This window comes from Mandrillus leucophaeus, unplaced genomic scaffold, assembly GCF_000951045.1.
Source record: "Mandrillus leucophaeus isolate KB7577 unplaced genomic scaffold, Mleu.le_1.0 Scaffold67, whole genome shotgun sequence".
NCBI lineage: Eukaryota > Metazoa > Chordata > Mammalia > Primates > Cercopithecidae > Mandrillus > Mandrillus leucophaeus.
The window spans coordinates 5,159,375-5,181,140 of NW_012107252.1; the positions used below are offsets into that span (position 1 = coordinate 5,159,375).

At 46.6% G+C, this 21,766-nt stretch overlaps 3 protein-coding genes across 6 annotated transcripts in view; 1 reads left to right on the forward strand and 2 right to left on the reverse strand.

Annotated features, from left to right (window-relative positions):
- Window positions 1–5,354, forward strand: part of NASP (nuclear autoantigenic sperm protein (histone-binding)) — a 46,487-nt gene extending 41,133 nt beyond the window's left edge. For all 3 annotated transcript variants that reach the window (XM_012001896.1, XM_012001898.1, XM_012001897.1), the window contains 8 exons: window positions 104–189; window positions 301–374; window positions 1,006–1,194; window positions 1,296–1,462; window positions 2,304–2,360; window positions 2,607–2,684; window positions 3,942–4,070; window positions 4,518–5,354. In XM_012001896.1, coding sequence (XP_011857286.1) covers window positions 104–189; window positions 301–374; window positions 1,006–1,194; window positions 1,296–1,462; window positions 2,304–2,360; window positions 2,607–2,684; window positions 3,942–4,070; window positions 4,518–4,598 — 861 coding nt within the window. In that variant the 3' untranslated portion in view covers window positions 4,599–5,354. The remainder of the gene's footprint in view (window positions 1–103; window positions 190–300; window positions 375–1,005; window positions 1,195–1,295; window positions 1,463–2,303; window positions 2,361–2,606; window positions 2,685–3,941; window positions 4,071–4,517) is intronic.
- A 1,162-nt stretch (window positions 5,355–6,516) lies between these two features.
- On the reverse strand, window positions 6,517–10,323 carry CCDC17 (coiled-coil domain containing 17). 2 transcript variants are annotated; one of them, XM_012001901.1, is made up of 13 exons: window positions 10,150–10,323; window positions 9,993–10,067; window positions 9,653–9,848; window positions 9,391–9,553; window positions 9,183–9,266; window positions 8,980–9,098; window positions 8,672–8,779; window positions 8,335–8,453; window positions 8,097–8,194; window positions 7,740–7,943; window positions 7,362–7,572; window positions 7,182–7,292; window positions 6,517–6,903 (listed from the first exon to the last, which is right to left on the reverse strand). In XM_012001901.1, exons 1-13 carry the CDS (start codon window positions 10,321–10,323, stop codon window positions 6,742–6,744), a joined length of 1,824 nt encoding a protein of 607 aa, XP_011857291.1. In that variant the 3' UTR covers window positions 6,517–6,741. The 2 variants fall into 2 exon arrangements, with proteins under 2 accessions (XP_011857291.1, XP_011857289.1); XM_012001899.1 differs by having other exon boundaries at window positions 9,653–9,875.
- A 2,535-nt stretch (window positions 10,324–12,858) lies between these two features.
- GPBP1L1 (GC-rich promoter binding protein 1-like 1) overlaps window positions 12,859–21,766 on the reverse strand; it is a 60,017-nt gene continuing 51,109 nt past the window's right edge. Inside the window, exons 8-12 of the mRNA XM_012001902.1 lie at window positions 19,698–19,838; window positions 19,092–19,250; window positions 16,024–16,148; window positions 15,122–15,224; window positions 12,859–13,953 (exon numbers count right to left, since the gene is read on the reverse strand). Of these exons, the coding sequence (XP_011857292.1) occupies window positions 13,801–13,953; window positions 15,122–15,224; window positions 16,024–16,148; window positions 19,092–19,250; window positions 19,698–19,838 (681 nt within the window). The 3' untranslated portion in view covers window positions 12,859–13,800. The remainder of the gene's footprint in view (window positions 13,954–15,121; window positions 15,225–16,023; window positions 16,149–19,091; window positions 19,251–19,697; window positions 19,839–21,766) is intronic.

The following is a 21,766-nucleotide window of genomic DNA, read 5'->3' on the forward strand; positions in this document are numbered from 1 at the left end:
AATTTTGAATCGTATATCAACTTTTTTAAAGCTACGCTAAGTTGTACATTTAGATTTGTATTCTGAAAAGATGCCTATCCTTTTTTTTTTTTTTTTTGTTTAGTCTCTTCAAGAAAATGAAGAGGAAGAGATTGGGAACCTAGAGCTTGCCTGGGATATGCTGGATTTAGCAAAGATCATTTTTAAAAGGTAAAACTCTTGGTGCTTCTAGGCTTGGGTTGAGAGCTTGGTAGTTAAATAGAAACCAGTTAGGGTTAGACAGATACTGTTAAGGTTTTTGATCAACTTTCCTTCTTTTAGGCAAGAAACAAAAGAAGCCCAGCTTTATGCTGCCCAGGCACATCTTAAACTCGGAGAAGTTAGTGTTGAATCTGGTAATGCATTTTCCATTTTATACTCTCCTACCCTCTTCAGCTCCCTCGTTCTTCCTCTAATAGATTCTCTAGAACCCAACTTGATCTTTAAAAAGACAGGTTTGGGTTCCCTGTAGACCCTGGAACAATGAACAGTCTCTTTGAGTGGCACTCATAGAAAGTCTTTCAGTAGGTTTTTTTCTTTTTTTTGAGATGGGGTTTTGCTCTGTCGCCCAGGCTGGAGTGCAGTGGCATAATCTCTTCTCACTGCAACCTCAGCCTCCCAGGTTCAAGCAATTCTCCTGCCTCGGTCTCCCGAGTAGCTGAGATTACAGGCAGCCACCACCACACCCAGCTAATTTTTGTATTTTTAGTAGAGATGGGGTTTCACCATATTGGCCAGGCTGGTCTTGAACTCCTGACCTTGTGATCTGCCTGCCTCGACCTCCCAAAGTGCTGGGATTACACGCCCAGCCTCAGTAGGTTTTTAAAAGTCATTTTGACATTCTTTATAGCCATGGGTCCTGGAAATAACTATAAACAAAAATGAAATGTTAAGTATGGACGCATTCCCGTAGGATGGGTCTGAATTCTGGAAGTATTTTATGTTAAATGCTGTCCATTTACTTGTTTTTCTTTTTCTCTTTGTTAGAAAACTATGTGCAAGCTGTGGAGGAGTTCCAGTCCTGCCTAAACCTGCAGGAACAGTACCTAGAAGCCCACGACCGTCTCCTTGCAGAGACCCACTACCAGCTGGGCTTGGCTTATGGGTACAACTCTCAGTATGATGAGGCAGTGGCACAGTTCAGCAAATCTATTGAAGTTATTGAGAAGAGAATGGGTGAGTGAAGACCAGCTGCTTCATGGTGATGTTGGATCCAGCAGTTAAGGGAAAATAACAGTTCTTTTTTGCGCCATTACTAATCATTTTATTCTTTTTAGCTGTACTAAATGAGCATGTGAAGGAGGCTGAAGGATTGTCTGCTGAATACAAGAAAGAAATTGAGGAACTAAAGGAACTGCTACCCGAAATTAGAGAGAAGATAGAAGATGCAAAGGAGTCTCAGCATAGTGGGAATGTAGCTGAACTGGCTCTGAAAGCTACTCTGGTTGGTTCTGTTAACATTTTGATAATAGCATGTTTGGTACCATTTATGTTAATGTTTCATTTGCCAGGAACTTTTCATCATGACTTGGTTTCCAGGGAGTTGGTGGGCTCATCTAATTATTCCTATCGAATAATGCATTGGTTAAGAGGAAATACCCTGGAGCCCCAGACTATCTGGGTTTTAATTCCATACTTAAAATGGCCATGGGCATTTCTCTCCCTCAGTTGACCCATTTGTAAGTTGGGGGATAATACAGGTTGAGATTCTTACCTGAATGCTTGAGACCAGAAGTGTTTTGCATTTCAGATGCTTTTGGATTTTGGAGTATTTGCATCATACTCAACAGTTGGATACCCTTAATCCAGAATCTGAAATGCTCCAGAGAGCATTTCCTTTGAGTGTCAGTCAGATTAAGGAATGGGCTGCCCAACCTGTAGTACATATGTGTAAAATACACTTCTGACAGTACTGGAAAAATAGACATTTCTTAACAAATGTAAGTTGCTATTTCCATTTCTAAGAACTCATTTGCATAAATTAGTGAGGCATTGAGAGGCATTGACCACAAATTGCCTGGTTCTGTTTTTGGCTGTGTTAGAATGTCCCAGAGCTTTTTACCCTGCAGGTAGGACATGGAAGATTATCAGGTACACTCTGCGACTATGCTCTGGGTGGCCACTAGACAGGGATAGATGGGCCAGGGGTAGAAGATCTTGATGCTATATGGAGGCCACTAGTATTTCAGGTCTTAGTTGTTTGGATGGTGATGGGTACCTGTTACAAGGCTGCGGGTGGCCTGGGTTCTATCCTGAAACCAATTTGGGTTTGCCATTTCTTGCAGGTGGAGAGCTCTACTTCAGGTTTCACTCCTAGTGGAGGAGGCTCTTCAGTCTCCATGGTGCGTATTCAGGTGGTTTTTTTGGTCACTTATATTAAGTCTCAGTGTTGGCTTGGTGTGGTGGCTCACGCCTGTAATCCCAGCACTTTGGGAGGCCGAGGCAGGAGGATTGCTTGAGGTTTGGAATTCAACACTAGCCTGGGCAACATAGTGAGACCTTGTCTCAAAAAGACTAAAAAATCATATAAGCCTCAGCATTGATCTCATATAGCTTGTACAATTGCTAATAAAGGCTTATTTTGCCAGATTGCCGGTAGAAAGCCAACAGATGGTGCTTCCTCATCAAACTGTGTGACTGATATTTCCCACCTTGTCAGAAAGAAGGTAAGTCTACATGTGGTGGTTCTTTCCTACCTTTTCCTCAGATTCCATTTTTAATACCTTTCCTATAAACCTCTCCCTATATAGTTGGCGCATATAAGACACTCATTTTCCAAAGGGGGTAAGGATTTGTGAGTGGAGACAGTTTTTGTTGTTGTTGTTGTTTGTTTTGAGACGGAGTCTTGCTCTGTCACCTAGGCTGGAGTGCAGTGGCACCGTTTTGGCTCACTGCAAACTCTGCCTCCCAGGTTCAAGCGATTCTTCTGCCTCAGCCTCCAGAGTAGCTGGGATTACAGGCGCGTGCCACCATGCCTGGGTAATTTTATATTTTTAGTAGAGACGGAGTTTCACCATATTGGTCAGGCTGTTTTCAAACTTCTGACCTCGTGATCTGCCCGCCTCGGCCTCCCAAAATGCTCCCACCTGTGGAGACAGTTTTTATTTGCACACCTCTTTTTGCAAACACTCCTGGCCTTTTAAAGCCCATAGAATTACCATGAAAGCTGCAGAGGAGGATTGGATTAGCAGCTGGCAGGTGGCAGGTTTTCTTTGACAGTAGTCATTCAGCAGCAGGCCTGTTGGTACTTAATTCCTGAGTCTGCCTTTTGCCTACAGTACTGGTGGCTCTTTTATTTTGGTGGATAGGGGAACTCATTTTTTTTGAGATGGGAGTCTCGCTCTGTCACCCAGGCTGGAGTGCAGTGGCGTGGTCTCGGCTCACTGCGACCTCTGCCTCCTGGGTTCAAGCGATTGTCCTGTCTCAGCCTCCCAAATAGCTGGGATTACAGGTGCGTGCCACCACACCTGGCTAATTTTTGTATTTTTAGTAGAGACAGGGTTTCACCATATTGGCCAGGCTGGTCTTGAACTCCTGACCTCGTGATCTGCCCGCCTCGACCTCCCAAAGTGCTGGGATTACAAGCGTGAGCCACTGCCCTCGGCCAGGGAACTCTGAATTCCTGTTGTGTTTCCTGACTCAAACACAGGAATTCAAACCCGTACAGTGATTACCATTCACATCCCACCCCAACCCTGTCTCCTTGTGCTTCCGGTAGAGGGGCCTGAAGTGGTATGGTGGGACAGATTAATTTATTCTGAGAGTACAATTTGGCATCTGCCCATGGCTAGGGAGAGAGACCCTCAGAGCTATGAATCGTGGTGTTCAGGATCTTTGCACCACAAGGGTTAAGGAAATGTTTTGCAGTTGTGTTTTTAAAAACATTAAGCACATTTGTGAAGCCTTCACAATTATATCTTTAGAGGAAACCAGAGGAAGAGAGTCCCCGGAAAGATGATGCAAAGAAAGCCAAACCAGAGCCGGAGGTGAACGGAGGCAGTGGGGATGCTGTCCCCAGTGGAAATGAAGTTTCGGAAAACATGGAGGAGGAGGTGGGCAGTTAAGCAGGGCTTAGCTTCTTGCCTCATTCGTTGTTCTCAGGACCTGGGGAAATCAGTCCTCCCAAGTGCATGCTCCCCACCTTGAGCCTGTTAACAACTGTTGAGTGCATTCCTCACAGGAAACGGTACTTGTGCAGGAAAACAGTTTGGTTATGGGAGTGTAGGATGACTCACTGACAAAAGGAACCTGTATATCATAGGTCCTTCAATGAACATAGGAGAAGGCACTTGATTGGCAAAACCATTCCATGTAATATGATTATTGGCTCTGTCAACCCCATTATCACAGAGCATTCAAGAAATACTGCCCTTTTAATATAGGGAGCAAAGCAGAGTTTGGGTGACTTGTATATGCTTCCTCTCACTGAGGCCTCAGTTACGTAAGACAGAACGGCTTAAATTAGGCTCACTCATGCCCAGGCTCTGTTTGTCTTCCAGGCTGAGAATCGGGCTGAAAGCCGGGCGGCAGTGGAGGCGACAGTGGAGGCTGGAGCTACAGTTGAAAGCACTGCATGTTAAGAGGCGGCACAGCCCCCCTCCCAAGGGAAAGTGTTTTTGTATATAATGTATTTTTTCACTTTTGGAGGATTCTTTTTGTATAACTTCAATAAAGATTGTAAGCAAAGGTTGAGGCTTTGATGGTTTTTTTTCTTAATTATTGGCTGAATCTGCCTTGGAACACTCCTGGTTTTACATAGTAGCCAAAGGTTTTGTTCTGGCCTTCTGTACTGATCTGTGTTCCTGATCCTAATTCTTATCTGTCTAACGTGGAGGTGATCAAGTGTGGCTGTAGGCCTTTGTTTTCCAATGGTGCTATATTCTGTTTTCAAATACTTCACTGAATCCAGCTGTCTTGCAAAACCTTTAGTGGTGCTGTCCCTGGATGGGGCTACAAAAACAAGACTTGGTGAAGATCTTGCTCTTCGGTGCTGAAAATGGATTATGGACTTCGGCTGTGAGCCAGGCCTAGAATGGTACTTGTCCTATATCAACCTAGTCTTCAACTGGGGCTATAATCCTGTCCTGGAAAAAGAACTCTGAAGAACACCTGGGTCAGGGGAATGATTCCTAAGGAAAACGGTCTGCATCTGAGCTCTGGTTTGAAGGTAGCCAAGGGACTGATGGTGGATACTCCAGATGTGGTTGGAAGCATATGTGGGGAGGCTGGCTGGTTGAGTTTTGTTATTTTCTGTATAGAAAGGTTGAGATATATCAACACTTGGAATTGTTACCCATCAACTGAATTGACTTCTCAAATAAAGATGCTAAAAATCTCCTTGTTTGGAATTATGTTTAAAGATCTTACAGTGGGATCTTAGGCTGTGTATTTTTGAGATGGAATCTCGCTCTTGTCGCCCAGGCTGGAGTGCAATGATGCGATCTCGGCTCACTGTAACCTCTGTCTCCTGGGTTCAAGAGATTCTCCTGCCTCAGGAGGCTCCCAAGTAGCCAGCACTACAGGCGTGTGGCACCACACCTGGCTAATGTTTGTATTTTTGGTGGAGACAAGGTTTCACCATGTTGGCCAGGCTGGACTCGAACTCCTGACCTAAAGTGATCTGCCCACTTCGGCCTCCCGAAGTGTTGGGATTACAGGCGTGAGCCACCTCACCTGACTGGAGCATTTCTGTGTGATAGAGGGTTTCAAAGGCAGGAACGAGCCCACCAGTCCAAGGATGCTGGTGGTGAGGGCACTAGTATTAATGTTATACCCGTTGGGCTCTCACTGGTATCTAGAGTTCAGGGCTCACTTGAGACTGAGCTGCCTCTGACCTGACCCTTAGTTTAAGTATCAGGATCTGAATTCCAAACAGTGCCTGCTCTGCATCACCACTAAAATTTAGTAGTCGTGACATCCATAGGGCTGCTTTGTTGCACTGGAGGCAGAGGGAGCTATGGCTGACCCCTAAATTCAAGCCCATTTTTCAGACTAAGTTTTTCTGGGCTGGTCACAATAACTCATGGTTGCAGGATCTCTGGCTTATCCTGGGTGTGGAGTTTCTCGCTGATGATGCCCTTGCAGTGTACCAGGTCCTGAGACTTTTTCCCCCCTTTCTTGGTCAGAACAGTCATGATGTAGTTTAATCCCAGGCACTTGACCTCCTCTGGTTGGCACTGGGGTCTAGGGCTAGGCACAGTATCTAAGCTAGGATCTCACATGTGACCTCTGGGTGGGGGAACAGCCTTGGGCTGGGGTCCTATCCCGGAATCGAAGTACATAAAGCCTCAGGAGCTTCCTGTTTGTTGGTACCTTGACAACCTGAAAGGTTTCCTGGCAGAAATACTGAGGAAACAGATTTAAGTTTGGCAATAAAACTGGCTTTACTTAAAAAACCAGTGGAAACTAGTGGGAATTTAAAGTTCCTTTAGTTGGAATTAAAGAATGCCCCCTAGTCACCTTTCGGAGAACTTTGTAAGTGCCAGACAATATCATAAATACCTGACAAACTCATTTAATCCTTAGCCTGTTTTATAAAAACAGAAGAGGTACAGAAAAGTTAAGGACTTATGGGAGGTGGTAAAACTGGAGCTCGTATTCTGTACTCAACTGCTAGTTGCTTCTAGGCCCAATGTCAGAACATGGAGTAGTAAAAGCTGTAGGTCTGGAAATAGGCCCCAGTCCTGTGCATGTTCTGATGCTCATCCCCACATTCACTTGGGTTCAGAAACTCACTGGGGGCAAGTCAGAACTGTGGTGAGGGCCCAAACCCTCATCTCTATCCTTGACTCCACTGAGGGGCTCTTCTGTACGAGGTGGGGGATCAGCAAAGCCAGATGTGAGGGTGAGGAAGTTGGCTTCCGGTGAAGATGTGCTTGACAAAACCTGTGGAACAGTGAGAAGGCAGGTTTTGAGCAAAAATGTAAAGGTTAAGCACACAGATTGTGGAGTTAGGCTTCCTTAGAGTCTCAACTTACTGTGAACCAAGTTAACCTGGTCCTGCTTTGATTTCCTTATCTGTTACATAGTAGGACTTCATAGAGATGTGAGGATCAAACAGAAAAGCATTGGTAATGACTGGCATACAGTGGTCAATAAAGGCTGGCTATTAGACACACTGGTATGGGTAGCTGTGGTGTCCCTAGCTGCAGCTGGGCCCTCACCGGAGGTGGGTACTGGTACTCATGGGCACTTGCTGGATTGATCTCTGCCAGTGTCTGGACAGCTGCATCTCTTGCATTCACCAGCCGCAGAAAGAGCTCAGCCTGACCTGCCTGAGGAGAGATGAAATGGTACTGCACTTGTACCTTGCTGTATGCCCAATCCCCACCCACCACACTCACCTGAGGAATCCCATTCAGCTGCCTGAGGCTAAGGCTGGGGTCCAGAGGAAGGGCCCGAAGTGGGAGGCGCCAGCGGCCGCTTAGCACCCGCTGATCTTGGTCAAATAGCCCAAGTGAGACCCAAGCCTTTGGCTGTGGTGCCCTAGCCCATGCCAGGCCCTGCCAGACCTGCAGCTCACAGACCAAAGATACTGATGGTGAGGGTGGCAGTCTGTAGAATAACCAAAAAGCAGTGTCGGAAGCCAGAGCTGCAGTCCCTTCCTAGGACTTAGCCCTTTAGAGCCAGTGGCCTCTGTATACAGATGAGAAAACTTAGCAGAATGATGGATAAGCCTTAATTGTGGCAGAGTACCAGAGTCATGATCCCCACCTACTGACCTGGGCACAGGCTGCCTGCTGGCAAGGATAGCACAGTTGCCCATGGGCCCGGGAGCAGGAGGTGGGGGCAGGCAAATGGCTGGGGGCAATGCTGTGGTCCCTCCTGTATCCTGTCCATCGCGTGCCAAGCCAGTCCTTAGTTGCACCCAAATCCAGGAAGCCTCAAGGCCCCGCAGGAAATCATAGAAAATGACCAGGCCAGCCCTGGGGAATACAAGTCTTAGCACAGAAACACCCAACTCCTTTCAACCTCTCTCCTCTCAGGCAGGTTCCTAACCCTATCTGGCCCTAGTGGGCTCCCTTAACCAGCAGTGCTGGCCAAGTCACAGAGGATGTGAAAAGTGGCATGGGCCTCACCCAGGATCGTAGGGTGCAGGGCCCAGCACGTCCGATGTGGGTAGGAGGAAGTGTGGGTCCAGGCCCAGGTTTCTGGTCATTGTTCCAGGAAGCTGTGGCTGTGGGGAAGATAGTTGACTCCTCCGGAAGGCCTTTTAGCTGCCCAAGTTCCCCCAACTGCTCAGAGCAGAGCTGCCCGCAACCTATTCCCCCTTCCACCCAGTGTCTTCACAGCCTTTCCCCCACCCAGGAACCGAACCTCCGTGAAGCCTGGAAGTGGTGGCAGTGGTGGTGCCACTGGCGGTGAAAGGAGTGGGGGATCTCTCCTCCCCTTCGGTTGTAGGCTGGCACCCCACAGGAGTCGCAGATCCCGGGGCCCTAGGAGCAGAAGAAGAGTTAGGGTGCCCCTAAGTTGGACAAAGCAGGTAATTAGCTGAGATACCCACAAATGGGTTGGCGGAGCCCTGAGGATACAGGGACACACACGTGCAGACTAGGGGAGTCATAAACACGGGACTTATTCCCCATGCACTGGCTGCCTGAGCCAGGCCTGCTGGGGAGAGGTGGGATGGGATAGGGTTGGGGTGCTCACTGACCCAAGGCTGCCTGACTCCGCTGCATTTGCAAGGCCAAGATTTCTGCCTCCAGGCGCCGGTTTTCAGCCTCCACTACTGGAAGCTCCCCTGAGGTGGCACCTGCCCTTCCTGCAATGAACAAGTGTGACCTGTCACCTTTGACCTCTGGTGACTGGCCGGGTCCAGCTGCAAGCAGCTCTCCAGCGCTAAGGCTCTTCGGATAAGGCTGGACTTGTCAGCTCACATCCTATCCACAGCCACAGACCCTCCCTCGAGTTCTTTTCTCCTCCCAGGACTGACCACCGCTGCCGAGAGGCCCTCCTGTTCACCTCTGCGGGTCTGCGACCGCTGCAGCTCCAGTGCAGACGCCTCCACCTGCAACTGCCATATCTGGCCCAGCACACCGGGGTCCCGGCCTCCGTCTCGAATGTAGGCCTCCCGCAGGGCCCTAGGGAATGGGGAACAGGAAGGCCATCTTTCCAGAACTGCTCAGCGCTTCGTCCCATGCCCATCTCCAGACCCCGGCCCTCACCCGATTTCGGCAGCCAGAGTTCCCGGGTTGGCCTTTAGCACTGGAGAATAGAGTTTTGCTTCTCGACCGGAGCTCAGCGGGTTCCTGGGGTGGCAGGCGACACGCAGGGAGAAGGTAACGCATCAGGGGTCCGGAGCTCCAGCCAGCCCGCCGGCCCCTCCCACCCCGGAGCCGCATGTTCCGGGGTTCCGCTTCGTCGGGGTCTCACCCTGGCTCCGCCTGCAGCTCCTGAATGCGGGCTCCCAACACCTCTAGAGCTCCCCGCGTCCTACCGGCCTCAGTTCGTAGTTCTCGAATCTCCTGCTCCAGGCCGAAGAGGCGGGATATCCCGCCCCGCGTAGAGGCCGCACCTTGGAGGCGCCGGCTCAGTTCTGAGGGAATGCGGGCCGAGTCAGAACCGGCGCGAGCAAGCTTAAGCCAAAGGGTAAGGGCAGAGGAGGTCCTTGGTCCCCGCCCCCCATCTCCTTCACCCTGGCCGCGTTGCTGCAGGGCCCAGCTCTGCGCTTCCGTCTCCGCCACGCGCCTCGCGCGAGTCCTGAGCAGCGCTCGCAGCCGCTCGCTGGGGCCTCCCACCGCCTCGGACATGGGACTCTGAGGGCGCGCCTCGGAACGTGTCCAGGACTCCGCGAGCACCCTGGGGACCTCTGTTATCCAGGGCTGCATTTCCTGTAGGGATAGCCGCAGCCACTGCACCTGGAGGTAACAGCGATCCGCGATCTCTGTGTGGGCAGAATCTGTCCCAAGTATGATCTACAGGTTTGGGGAAGACGCTCAACGTTTTGAGCCCTGGGGAAAGGTAGGCAGCTGTACCTCCTCTGTTAACCTCTTTAGAGCAGATTTACTGGCCTGCTGGTCTGGGAGGCCCTGGAGATCTTGTGGCACAACCTGGGGACAGGGTGTAGGAGGATGAGGAATTATAAAGGTCCTGCTCCTTTGAATCCCCACCCATGGCCATGGAGGCCCTTACCGCGGCCCCTTGGGGTTCAGTGGCAACTGAGGCCTGTGCTCCAAATGTCTTCTCTTGGGTCGGGTGGCCAATGCAGAAGCGCTGTGTGTGGGTGGCTAACAGAGCTGAGGAGCGGAAAACCATGTCACAGGTCCCACAGGGCAGGAGCGCTGGCTCCCCAGAATGGGAGTCCATGGGATGGGACCTGTTTCCTGAAACAAGTCAAGACCTGCAGAAGGGATCAAGGGCAGGGGAAAGGCAGAGGAGGATGAAAGAGACAGAAAGCCAGAGGCCGAGAGGAAAGGCCAGGTCTGTTAGGTCTGCCAGATCTTCAAGTTTGTTTGGTGAGAGCCTTAGCTCCCTGGACAGCAACCACAAGGCTGGGCAGGTCAGGAGAATGGGTGGGGACACCTTGGCCATTTGGGAGGAGCCACTGGCTTGAAAAAGCGTTACAAGTCTGAACGTGGGCAAGTCTCTTAACTGTAGCTTGGTTTCCCTATTAATAGAGGAAAAAACAGTTGCCTCCTAGAGTAGCTGGGCCCTTATCACTCCATCATTGGTCATTTAATAGCCTCTAAAAGGCAGGCATCATCTTTTTCATTGCTGTACTCCTAAGTGGATGTAAGTAACAGTTTGTACCACTCTGCAATCCAGAGAACTACATGGTAAAGGAGGCACACTGACCTTTCCAGCATTCTGCCTGGAAACCACATCACACCAGAGATAGCAGTCTTTCCCTAACTCGCATTCCCTGATTCCTCGTTTTTCAGCTGTAGACGGAGATAATCAGCACAGCCCAAGAAGCTGTGGGTGAACACAATGAATCTATCAGATGAGGGAGTCAAGTCCACAAAGAAACCCCTTCTCTCCCAAGATTGGCCAGAAGCCAGAAAGGCCCTGAACTGTTGGTGAAATTCTTCACTCCACTCCCACTCCCAAAATATATGCAGGAGCTCTGAGGTGACCACATATTTCTTAAGAAACCCCCTTTATTTATTTATTTATTTATTTATTTTTGAGACGGAGTCTTGCTCTGTCACCTAGGCTGGAGTGCAGTGCAGTGCTCACTGCAAGCTCCGCCTCCTGGGTTGACACCATTCTCCCGCTTCAGCCTCCCCAGTAGCTGAGACTACAGGCGTCCGCCACCAAGCCTGGCTCATTTTTTTCTATTTTTTAGTAGAGAGGGGGTTTCACCATGTTAGTCCAGGATGGTCTCCATCTCCTGACCTCGTGATCCACCGCGCCCGGCCAAGAAACCCCTTTTCTTAACAAGACAGGGACTTAAGACATTTCCCAACACAGTACCTAAAGCCGAGGTATGGCCCACCAGCAGCAAGTGACAGTGTTCAAGGTTATGTCATCTCAGTTCAGCTTCATTCCAACTGACACCAAGAGCACATTTTTAGAAATATGTTCTCAGAAAACAAGTAAATGGCAAAGCCCAAATCGAAACCTACTTTTCAACAGCTAAGTTTGTCCCGATTTTCAGTGGTTAGACTTTTGACTGTTTGACTTTATAATGGTGCAACAGCGATAGGCATTTGGTAGAAATACTACTACCAATCCCCCCAACCCCCCTCAAAAGACCGGGTCTCACTCTGTCATCCAGGCTGGATTGCAGTGGTGCCATCATGGCTCACTGTAGCCCTGACCTCTCTTGGAATCAAGCAATCCTCCTGCCTTAGCCTCCCAAGAAGCTGGGACTACAAGCGTGTGCTACCAGGTGGACCTGGCTATTTTGTTTCTGTTTTTGAGATAGAGTCTTGCTCTGTTGCCCAGGCTGGAGTGCAATGGTGCGGTACAGGCTCACTGCAACCTCTGCCTCCTGGGTTTAAGCAATTCTCCTGCCTCAGTCTCCTAAATAGTTGGGATTACAGGCACCTGCCGCCACGCCTGGCTAATTTTTTTGTATTTTTAGTAGAGATGGGGTTTCGCCATGTTGGCCAGGCTGGTCTTGAACTTCTGACCTCAGGCGATCCACCCACTTCAGCCTCCCAAAGTGATGGGATTACAGGCGTGAGCCACCATGCCCTGCTGGACCTGGCTATTTTAATGTTTTTGTTTTTTGTAGACAGGTCACTGTGTTGCCAGGCTGGTCTTGCACTCCTGGCCTTTTCTTAGATCACTGTCTATTCTCTCCCCTATGGGGCTGGGCACTCCTTGCATCCTCAGAGCCTTGCACAATGCCGGGGACATACAACAGGGGCTTAGAAAGTATTTGTTGAATGGGCTGGCGCAGTGGCTCACGCCTGTAATCCCAGCACTTTGGGAGGCCAAGGCGGGCGGATCACGAGGTCAGGAGATCGAGACCATCCTGGCTAACAAGGTGAAACCCCGTCTCTACTAAAAACACAAAAAATTAGCTGGGCGTGGTGGCGGGCATCTGTAGTCCCAGCTACTTGGGAGGCTGAGGCAGGGGAATGGTGGGAACCCGGGAGGCGGAGCTTGCAGTGAGTCGAGATGGCGCCACTGCACTCCAGCCTGGACGACACAGAGAGATTCCGTCTCAAAAATAAAAATAAAAAAGAAAGTATTTGTTGAATGAAAAAACCTGCTTCCTTCACTAGCCATCCGGCTAGCATCGTCCAACTCTCCCCCAACCCCTGCTCTAAGTTCTTATTTAGTAGGAAAACAGAATAGACTTCCCTTAAAATATGTATACTGGTAAATACATGGGCACTAAAAAACAGTTTCAGGAAAAAAAAAAAAAAAAAAAAAAAACTTGGTTTCTGACTTTATTAGTGGTAATTTATTGCACAGGTTTTTCTGCATCAAAAAAGTATCTGCTAAAAAGAGAACAGTTGTGTCTGAATTCACATTTCCCCCCAACTTCTAAAAATATTTCCCCTAAAAAAGAATCCACTCATTTAATTTTAAAGAAAATATACTTCTTACACAAGACAATCCAAACTGATGCAAAATATTTATTCCAAGTTAGTTATTTTATGCAGTAGTTTCCCCCTCGAGACTTGTGATAACCACATCTTTTAAATCTGTAAATAATGTTATCAAAATAATCTTAATCTTTGAAATCTCACAAAAATTTATATTTTACAATCCACCCTGAATATCAAGGCTGCAAGATAACACAACATTTCCTATATCCAAATATTTTACAGCTGTACCCAAAAAGGAAAAAGAAAAAAAACAAAACAAAACAAAAAAAAACAACCAAAAAAACCACGTATGCTTGGTTAAGGGCTAAAGTTACCCGAGCAGCCAAAAATAAAATAAAATATCCAAATTATTAGCATTAATTTAATACAATTATAACTTCAATAGTCACTTTGTCATTGACAATGATTGCTTGAGCACAGGGGTGAGTGCCCTAAGGGCTGGTAGTAGAAGCTGTTGCTGCAGACCGGTGTCTCCTCTTCCCTGCACTGCCAGCTCCTACCTGTGCATCACCCCATATATACTGGGGGGGTGTGTGTGTGTGTGTGTGTTTAAAAAATCTGTCCCACCACACAAACTTCTCTCTATTAAGCAGATAACAGGGAAGAACAACAACAAAAGCGAAACAAGCCAATCGCTCTCTCTTTGGGATACGATTATTTCCCTTGTGAATGAAGTATTCAACAACATAAGAAAAGGAAAAGAACGATTTCTTTTGTATACTCCCTAAACACACAGAGTTTACTGGGTCAGATTTAACTGTGAGCATTTATATGCCTACTTCCAGGCATCGTCATCTGATGTTTCACTGCTACTGGTTTCGGTGTCTGAGTCCTCAAACTCTGCTCTGCAAGTGCTTCTCCAAGGGGAGAACAGGCTGGAACTGCGGCTCTGCAAGAAGCCATTCTTTCCAAAGCCATTTCTTCTCAGCTATGGTTAGCATGGGAGAGAAAGAAAAAAGAAAAAATTGTCAATGACTGCACTGACTCATGAGCCCTGGGAAAGGCCAGGCCTCAATTCAATTCTAGGTAGAATGTGGGATAGGGGGTGCTTCTAAGAGACCCTCTGAGATCTCTTATAGCAGTGTTTTTCAAATTTTAATGTACGAGTCATCTATGCATCTTTCAAAAATGCAGATTCAGATTCAGTATGTCTGGGATGGAGCTTGAAAGTTCTTTTTCTTTCTTTTTTTTTTTTGGAGACGGAGTCTCGCTCTGTCGCCCGGGCTGGAGTGCAATGGCACGATCTTGGCTCACTGCATCCTCTGCCTCCCGGGTTCAAGTGATTCTTCTGCCTCAGCCTCCCAAGTAGCTGGGATTACAGGCGTGCGCCACCAAGCCTGGTTAATTTTTGTATTTTTAGTAGAGATGGGGTTTCATCATATTGGCCAGGCTGGTCTCGAGCTCCTGACCTCGTGATCCGCCTGCCTCAGCCTCCCAATCTGTTGAGATTACAGGCGAGAGCCACTGCGCCCAGCCATAAGTCCTTATTTCTAACAGAGTTCAGAGTGGCAAGGTCTCATACCAGCTTGTGCCATGCCCCTTTTAAGAACTTGGCCAATTGTACTTTGTGCTGTAAATATATGCCACCAGAAGTTCAAGGATTTTTATAGAAACCCCATTTGTCTTGTTCACCCTAGAATCTAGCAGTGTTTTATTCAGAGAAAGAATCCAAGCAACTGCTGGATAAACTGACACAAGCTATTTAGCTTCTTAGCTCTGGCCAGAGGACCAAGGAAGCTACAGTGCAGAACAGGAAGCAGAGGAAGGCGAACCTGCTTCCTTAAAGACCAAGAGCTCAGACCATAACTCTGGAACACAGCCTTGTGGTTCTGATAAGGAGTTAGAGCTGTGAGGATGAAAGAGTATACTATTTTCTGGAATCTGCTAATAACTGACACTTGGTTTTTGTATCCAATACTGGGGATCCTTATTTCCCAGGCAGATTTAGGAGCCCCGCTACATTTCTACTAAGGTAATTTTCCCACCCCTCCCAGATCTTTCTCTCACATTAAACTAGGGCTCCCTCAGGGCAAGGACTGTCTGGACTCCTTATTCTCCTGGTTACTAACTGGTCTCTAGGAAGGTTTACAACATACCTGCTCTGTCTTCATGTGGAACTCTTTGAGCTCATCCTCTGTGAGGGGAAGGCAATTCTCATCGTTTTCAGGATATTCTTGCCATCCCATTGCTTTCAATAACCTGGTGGATGCAGAAGGACAGGTAAAGAGAATATGACATCATTAAGCCTAAGTGAACAGCCCATCTCTTTTCACAGAAAACTTTTCTACCCAGGGACAATGGATGTTAAAGGAATTCTGTTTTCCTCCCTGTGGGACAAGCTTTAATTGTGGCTACTTGGGTGCCTGTAAATAAATGGAGGCTCTTCACAGTTGAGAGAGGAAGAGCTACAGAAGAGACAGTAGAAGCAAAACCAAGGCAGTGTAAGGAAGAAAGAGAGCACTTGCAAAATCTGGCTTTTTTTGGTGGGGGGAAGGAGCCTCACTCTGTCACCCAGGCTAGAGTGCAGGGTGCAATCTCAGCTCATTGCAACCTCCACCTCCCGGGTTCGAGCCATTCTCCTGTCCCAGCCTCCCTAGTAGCTGGGATTACAGGCACACACTACAATGCCCAGCTAATTTTTGTATTTTTAGTAGAGACAGGGTTTCGCCATGTTGGCCAGGCTGGTCTCGAACTCTTAACCTCAAGTGATCTACCCACATTGGCCTCCCAAAGTGCTGGGATTACAGGCGTAAGCCACTGTGCCCAGCCTGAAGTTAAAAATATTAAAGTATTGGAGAGTAGATTGTGGAAGAGATGGCTGGGTTTGTGACAGAATGTTTGATGGGCAACAGGCCAACCTGGGGCATACAAAGAGAACAAGTTATGATTGGGCCACTTCTCTCTGTATGTGGGACTCTATCTGAGATATCTTCTCCAGTATGTTCAAGGTCCTTAAGGGTCAGACACTGCATGCCCTTGTGATGTCCTCCTCACTTACCTGTGCTCTGCTTCTAGAGACTGTGAGAGAACCTCCCCTTCTTCCACTACAGGGAGGGCAAGACCATTCTGATGACAGCCGTCCTCCTCATTTTCCTTTGGTTCAGGTGTGCTGTTGTCCTCCAACTGCAATGAGGAAAAGGAAGGAAGGACACACTTGGTTTAAGGTTCCTTTGTGGTAATATAAGCAACCTACAAAATCAAGGATTCACAACCCAGGAAAGTGTTTTCCAAAAGACAGCCTCAGCCCATAGATTTTTTCCCCATTTACAAATGAGGACCTGCTGTATCAACAAGTCAATTTATAAACTGATTCTAAAGTTTTAATGAAAAGGCAAAAGATCCAGAACAGCCAACACAATACTGAAGAGTAAAACCAGAGTACTGATATTACCTGACATCAAGACTTACCACAAAAGCTAGAGTAATTAAAACACTATGGTAAAAGGGCTCGTAAGAGGTGTAGGGGGGAAAGTGTGGTACTGGCAGAAGATGACAGAAATAGTCCAATGGGACAGAACAGAGAGCCCACAGACAGACAACTGATCTTTGACAAAGGAAATACAATGGAGAAAAGATAGTCTTTTCAACATATGGTGAGGGGAACAATTGGACACCCACATTAAAAAAAAAAAAAAAAAATCTAAACAAAGACCTTACAGCCTTCACAAAAATAAACTCAAAATGCGTCACAGACCTAAATGTAAAACACAAAACTATAAAACTCCTATAAGGACAGCATAAGTGAAAACTCAGATGACCTTGGGTATCACATTTATTTATTTACTTATTTATTTACTTATTTATTTACTTACCTATTTTTTGGAGATCAAGTCTCACACTGGTGCTTACTTACTTACTTATTTTTTGGAGATCAAGTCTCACTCTGTTGCCCAGGCTGGAGTGCAGTGGCACGATCTCGGATCACTGCAACCTCCGCCTCTCGTGTTCAAGTGATTCTCATGCCTCAGCCTCCCATGTAGCTGTGACTACAGGTGCATGCCACCATGCCCGGCTCATTTTTGTGTTTTTAGTAGGAAAGGGGTTTCGGCAGGTTGGCCAGGCTGGTCTCGAACTCCTGACCTCAGGTGATCCGCCCACCTCAGCCAACCAACGTGTTGGGATTATAGGTTTGAGCCACCATGCCTGGCCTACAATTAATTAGGCTGGATTTCATTAAAATAAAAAAATCTCTGCTTTGCAAAAGACGCTGTCAAGACAATTAAAAGACAGTGTAGTTGCTCACACCTGTAATCCTAGCACTTTCGGAGGCCAAAGGTGGGAGGACTGCTTGAGTCCAGGAGTTTAACACCAGCCTGAGCAACATAGCAAGAAGCTATCTCTGTAACAAATAAAATGTTAGCCAGGCATTGTGGCACAAGCCTGTAGTCCCAGCTACTTGGGAGATTGAGGCTGGGGGATCGCTCGAGGAGGCGAGGTCGAGGCTGCAGTGAGCTGTGATCATTAATGCCACTGCATTCAGCCTGGGCGACAGAGTGAGACACTGTCTCAAAAACAAATATGGCCAGCTGGGCATGGCAACTCATGCCTGTAATCCCAGCATTTTGGGAGGCGGAGGTGGGTGGATCACCTGAGCTCTGGAATCCGAGACCAGCCTGACCAACATGGTGAAACCTCGTCTCTACTACAACCAAAAACATTCCAGAAAATAGTACTCTTTCATCCTCACAGCTCTAACTCCTTATCAGAACCACAAGGCTGTGTTTCAGAGTTATGGTCTGAGCTCTTGGTCTTTAAGGGAGCAGGTTCGCCTTCCTCTGCTTCCTGTTCTGCACTGTAGTTTCCTGGTCCTCTGGCCAGAGCTAAGAAGTTAAATAACTTGTGTCATGTGGTGGCGCATGCCTATAATCTCAGCTACTTGGGAGGCTGAAGTAGAACTGCTTGAACCTGGAAGGCGGTGGCTGCAGTAAGCCAAGATTGCTCCACTGCACTCCAGCCTGGGCAAGAGTGAAACTCCATCTCAAAAAATAAAATAATACAAATAAATAAATAAATACATATGGCCACGTGTGGTGGCTTATGCCTTTAATCCTAGCATTTTGGGAGGCTGAGACAGGCAGAACACTTGAGGCCAGGAGTTCAAGACCAGCCTGGCCAAAATGATGAAACACCATCTCTACTAAGAATACAAAAATTAGCTGGGCATGGTGGTGCATGCCTGTAATCCCAGCTACTTGGGAGGCTGAGGCAGCAGAATCGCTTGAACCCGGGAGGTGGAGGTTGCAATGAGTCCAGATCGCGCCACTGCACTCCAGTCTGGGTGATAAGAACGAGACTCTCTCTAAATAAATAAATAAGAAAGAATGAAGAGTCAAATCATAGACTTAGAGAAACTGTAGTCAAAGACACATCTAATAAAGGACTATGAACTAAGATATAAAAAGAACTCCAAGAACTCTTAAAACTTAGCAATAAGAAAACAGACAACCTCATTTAAAAATGGGTGAGAGACCTGAACAAACACATCACCAAAGAAGATACAGATGGATGCTCCACATCGTATGTCATCATGGAAGTGCAAATTAGAACTACACACCTATCAGGAGGGCCAAAATCCAGAACACTGATAGTATCGAATACTGGTGAGGATGTGTAGCAACAGGAATTCTCATTTACTGTTGGTGGGAATGCAAAATGGCACAACCACTTTGGAAGACAGTTTGGTGGTTTCCTAACAAACTAAACAAGCTCTTACCATATGATCCAGCAATTGCGCTCCTTGGTATTTACCCAAAGGAGTTGAACTTATGCCAACACAAAAACCTGCACATGGATGTTTACTGCAGTTTTATTCATAGTTGCCAACACTTGGAAGCAACCAAGATGTACTTCAATAAGTGAGTGATTACTAAAATAAACCCGAATTTAAAATTTTTGCTGAAAAAAGGATTAAACTCACTTTACTATGTGGTCTAGAAGGCAGTTACACCTACAGACATTATCTCTGTACATTTAAAAATCTTGCCACATCTTTATCCTTTAAGAAGAACTCACATAGGTATCAAAGGACAATTCCTAGGTTACCCCAGAAAAAGCCGATGCTCTTACATCTTCCAGCTTGTCACAGTCTCTGTTCTCTGAGAAGTCTCCATTCCGGTCATCCTTCAGAGTTTTCAGGAACTCACTCTTCCTGTCGGTGGTTCGGCGGGTCAACTTGGTCAGACGAGAGGAGCTGATCTCAATTGGAGGGGTGGTGCTGGAGGGACTCTGGGCAAATACCACAAATAGGTTTCTCCTGACAGCAAAGAGCAAGAACTGGGGTTCTCTTCTACTTAGCACTAACTTCAAGAATCTGGTAGCCTATTTTTATCACTCTGCCTTAAACCAAACAATTCTTTTATTTAAGCAGACTTCAGTTTTGCAGGATTTATACAGTTAAGAGTAGCTGGCTTACATGGTACCTCTTTGATCTTTCTACAGACACCAGCAGAATGCCAGTCTAACATAGGATGCCCCTGGTCCACCACAGGGCACCCCATTTAGCCACTGCCACTGCCCACTTTTGGATGCTAACAGAAAACATCAATAAAGAAAGTATTCTCAGCTAAATATAGCTACAAAACAAAGTGTCACAGCTATACATATTACACTTGTTATCTAAGTGAACAGGAAACGGCAATTTCAGAAAAAGACTCCTGCTTTATCCTCACTCACCTCTTTGGGAGAACTCAGAGCTGCACCACTAGCCAGTACCACTGGTTTGGTAACAGAGATTGGACTGGTAAAAGCGGACTCCCGGCTAGAGGAAAGGGATCCTGACTTGTGCTCCATCCTGTTAGCTTTCCATGCATTAGGCTACACAGGATGAAAGAACAAATCAGTCAGAACAAGCACACAAACAGAATCTCAGCTTATAAAATCATAAAGCAAAGAGTGAAATGTTACATGAGAACAAGTTTCCAGGGCTTAACTGTCTTAACATGTTTGGGAAGTGTGCAACCTCTTTCGGAGGTGAGGCACTTCAAGGAAAATGGTAGATGGGATACAGAAGAACCATGGAATATTAATAGTGGCTTCCCAAAAAGAGGGCTCTAGTTCAATGAGTTTGGGAGGTGCTAGGGTGAAAAAAGTTCAACAAGTTTTTTACTGGCAATTTCTCAAAGCACTTAACTGCACATAAGAATGTGAGAAGCAGTTGGCCAGGCACAGTGGCTCATGCCTGTAATCCTAGCACTTTGGGAGGTGGAGGAGGGCGGACCACAAGGTCAAGAGATCAAGACCATCTTACCTCACACGGTGAAACCCTGTCTCTACTAAAAATACAAAAAATTAGCTGGGCGTGGTGGCGGGTGCCTGTAGTCCCAGCTACTTGGGAGGCTGAAGCAGGAGAATGGTGTGAACCCAGGAGGCAGAGCTTGCAGTGAGCCAAGATCGTGCCACTTTACTCCAGCCTGGGCGACAGAGCAAGACTCGGTTAAAAAAAAAAAAAAAAAAAAAAATTGAGAGGCAGTTACGTAGCCTTTTTCAAATGTATTGAATCCCAAAACTTTTTTTAGTAGTGTTTGTTAACTTTGGATGTAATCCTGATAGCCCACAAAGTGTCACAAAACTGCAGCTTTCCAGGAACTCTGATGGCAATAGGCTAGTTCCAGGCCAGGGTGGCTATTGTAAATGGTTGAACAATCCTGATTTATTTGGTCTGGAGGCCCATCTACTCAACTCTGCAGGGTCTGGGCCCATTCTGTCACTCTGGCCATAACCCCAACTACGATGGATAGCTGGAATACTGAGTTACCACACTGTCTGAGGAGACCAAGGAAGATGTGGCAAGCCAAAGGAGTGGTACTGAAGCAAATGAAAACCTTCCAACTTACTTCCAGAATGAAACACTTAGAACTGAGGACCTCCAGGACAAAGAGGGGGCCTGAGTGAAATGGATTCCTTTCCTGGTTGCTTTCTTGATTGATGGGTATTAAAAGAAGACACAATAATAGCTTTAGGAATGGAATTAACTTTGCTATCTACCACGTACCAGGTGATGGTCACACAGTTTTATTTAATTCTTAAACCAATCAGGAATAATAATTGTTATGCTGACTTTTAATAGAGAATGACACTGACGATAAGAAAGGTACACAATTTGTTCAAGGTTATTCAGCTAGTAAATGAAACTGCCTTTCCACTATCCCAAAATGCCTCCAAAAAGAACAAGCAAGCAGATAAGAGAAACAATGATCCAACCAGAATGAAGATTAATTTTTTTCTTGCATTGATAAAAATCTAAAGATAGTTGCTTGTGTCAGGTTAACTCTCAAAGATGATTTGTGGCTTCCCCTGAGTTGTAGAGTCACCAGATGTCCTGTCTTTAAAACAATGTCAATTCAGAGCACAGAAACACTTGGGTTTCTGCCATAGTAGTACAAAAGATTTACTCTGTTACATAAAACAGAGTATCTACATCTCTGCTAATTTTATTTCAACTTAATTTTCAGTAACTTAAACGCTATATGGGATAGCTAGACTACCCCCTGGAAAAATCATTATGCCCCACACCGGTTTTTATTAGATGATTACATATGTAAAAGTCCATTAAAGTGAATTGTATACCCAGTTTTCTTGTTGTTGTTTTTAAAATGTTCTCTCCTTTTCCTCTAATTTCCGAACCAACCCTAGCTTGCTCCACTTCAAATGCTTATCTTCTTCTACTGGACTAAAAATCCTAAAATCACTGGGCTCAAACTTTCTCCTACCTCCTCTGCCATTTGCTCCTCAAGTTCAAAGGA

What these genes read in the sequence shown, in the direction of transcription:
- CCDC17 (XM_012001899.1), bottom strand. Translation starts at nt 10,323, where the DNA reads ATGGACTCCCATTCTGGGGAGCCAGCGCTCCTGCCCTGTGGGACCTGT. An exon ending in CTGAACCCCAAGGGGCCGCG is followed by an intron (nt 10,068 to 10,149) that starts GTAAGGGCCTCC and finishes CCCTGTCCCCAG; the next exon opens with GTTGTGCCACAAGATCTCCA. An exon ending in AGCAGGCAGCCTGTGCCCAG is followed by an intron (nt 7,573 to 7,739) that starts GTCAGTAGGTGG and finishes GTTATTCTACAG; the next exon opens with ACTGCCACCCTCACCATCAG.